This window comes from Hipposideros armiger, unplaced genomic scaffold (genome assembly GCF_001890085.2).
Source record: "Hipposideros armiger isolate ML-2016 unplaced genomic scaffold, ASM189008v1 scaffold_2611, whole genome shotgun sequence".
Taxonomy (NCBI): Eukaryota; Metazoa; Chordata; class Mammalia; order Chiroptera; family Hipposideridae; genus Hipposideros; species Hipposideros armiger.
The window spans coordinates 17,266-19,464 of record NW_017733928.1 but is presented as its reverse complement, the minus strand read 5'-3'; the positions used below and the strand labels follow the sequence as shown (position 1 = coordinate 19,464).

Below are 2,199 nucleotides of genomic sequence, written 5' to 3'. Positions count from 1 at the left end.
GCCTATGGTCGCCGCCTCCTCCCTCCCATCCTCCTGCCATCCCCAATCTCCACATTGCACTGCACGGGCTCCTATGTCATGGCACTCACTGCTGCAGCCACACTATCTGTCTGGTAAGAGACAGGCCTGGGGTGAGGTTGGCTGTAGGCAGGGCAGAATGGGCCTACGCAGGTTCCCCTTCACTTCAGGGACAAGGAAGGCAGTGGAGGAGGCCACTTAGTAGACATGCCCTTGGGCCCTGCTGGCATGGGGCTCTTAACAGCCAAAGAGACCCTGAGCAGTCAGAAACTGCTTGTGATGGCCACCCTGTGTGTGGAAAGGAGGGGCGGGGTGAGCGGGGGGGTTGAAGTGGGGTACAAGCAGAAGTGGGACAGTCTGCCTACCCCTGCTGCCATCCTTATAGGAGCAAACCACATGACAAATCACAATGCCTAATTGCATGTGCCCGGGTACTTACGTGGGGTTCATTAGAAATGGGATCTCAGCTGCCACAGTGTTGCCACACGTATCCCAAAGTTGGTGCAGCATTCATGGCGAGCCCCACAGTTCTGTTGCCTGAGCCCTCTGCTATAGACATGTGGAGGGAGTAGAATGGCGCACGGGAAGCAGAAGCCACTTGTAGGCCAGAGCCCCTCTCAGGAGGCCAGGGCTGGATGTGCACCAGGGACCGTGGAGCAGTCTGAGCACTGAGGCATGATCTGATATATTTATCCAGACTGCAAAGTAAGCTGTTCCCTCCCTCCCTCCCTCCTAGGGATGTTCACAGACAGGTGGTTGTGGTAAAAGAAGAGTCTCTACACTCCATCTTGGCAGGTAACTGGCAATGGGCTGCCCCTGGTCCCCTGTGGGTGGAGAAGGGGTAGGGCAGGGCAGCTCAAGTCCCAGGTCTGACATGGAAGGGCCCCCTCAGCCTAGACAGAGAACCATAGCCAGGCTCTGGGCCCAGCCTGACGTATTCAGTTTGGCAGAGGGTTGCAGTTACGTTGCAAGGAGCTACAGTCTCTCTGGGGCATATCTGAATGGGTCCTTGAGAGGTGACAAAGAACCTGGTGGGTGGCAGTGAGAACAGCAGTCGTAGAGCAGAGACTTCGTGGTTGCTGAGTCAGCATTACAGTGCCTGTTGCTGAGACTATGGGAGCTATGGCTCAGATTTCTCCTTTGGTGCATGTGCAAGCACTTGCTGATGAGAACACACCTGGAACCCATTCTCTTGATGTCTCCCCAGGAAGTGATATGACAGTGTCACAGATCTTGCTGACACAGCACGGAATCCCAGTGATGAACCTGTCTGATGGGAAGGCATATTGCTTTAATCCATCACTTTCTACATGGTAAGCAAGCCACCCCCTGGCCCAGCCCCGCTGGGAGAGCGTCCGTCTTAGCTGGAGCCCAGAGCAGCAAACAAAGGCTGTCCTGGTGGTCAGGCCTGCCTGTCTCCACTTCTCCTGAGAGTTAGGCCCTGGAGTGGAAGCTACAGTGACAGCCTTGGTGGGCTCTCTGCTGGAGGGGACAGAGCTCAAACCCGCCTGTACAGGTCCCACTGTCCCCGAGAGAGGCTGGTGGCCCATAGCCTCTCTGCCCTCAGAGCCCATGCACAGGGGCACTTTCCTTTTTCTGTATTGTTCTCTGGGGTTACTTTGGAACAGGCATTTTAAAATTTTTGTGGTTGTAAATATATATTTTCCACCTGGTCCCATTAGCTGTCATCAGTGTAGGGGAGTTGGCTTCACAATAGCTTTGCCAGCACTTGTCAATTTTGTAACTTAAGGGGAGTCAGGTAGCACTTGCAGCTGAGATTGTGAATTAGTAAGGTTGTAGTCACCATGTCTGATGGTCGGTACCTTTCCCTGCCCATTTTGGTATTTGGAGCCCTTTTCTGTATTTGAAAAATCTCTTTATACATCAGAGATCTTAACCCAGACATGTAAACTGCATACAGTGTATACCAGCCACTCTGAGAAATTCTTCTTCTGCCTGTGTCTTTGGTCCTTCAGACCCAAGCTAGCCGTTTTCTAGCACTTCTGTTCAGAGTTGCCAGGCACAAGTTTATCCCACACTAAGATCTCTTTCTTGAGTTAAAAAACAAAACAATTAAAAAACTCCTCACTGCCTGCTCTTCCAAATTGCAAAATGTTGTGTATTATTCGTGATTACTGTAATAATGGAAACAAGCCAGCTATTTGAGAAGGGAAATGTTGA

The 2,199-nt window shown here is 51.9% G+C and overlaps 1 protein-coding gene across 1 annotated transcript in view; it reads left to right on the top strand.

The window, feature by feature from the left end:
- Positions 1–6: 6 nt before the first annotated feature.
- LOC109378701 (protein HIRA-like) overlaps positions 7–2,199 on the top strand; it is a 14,004-nt gene continuing 11,811 nt past the window's right edge. Inside the window, exons 1-3 of the mRNA XM_019635001.1 lie at positions 7–113; positions 755–813; positions 1,226–1,331. Coding sequence (XP_019490546.1) covers positions 79–113; positions 755–813; positions 1,226–1,331 — 200 coding nt within the window. The 5' untranslated portion in view covers positions 7–78. The remainder of the gene's footprint in view (positions 114–754; positions 814–1,225; positions 1,332–2,199) is intronic.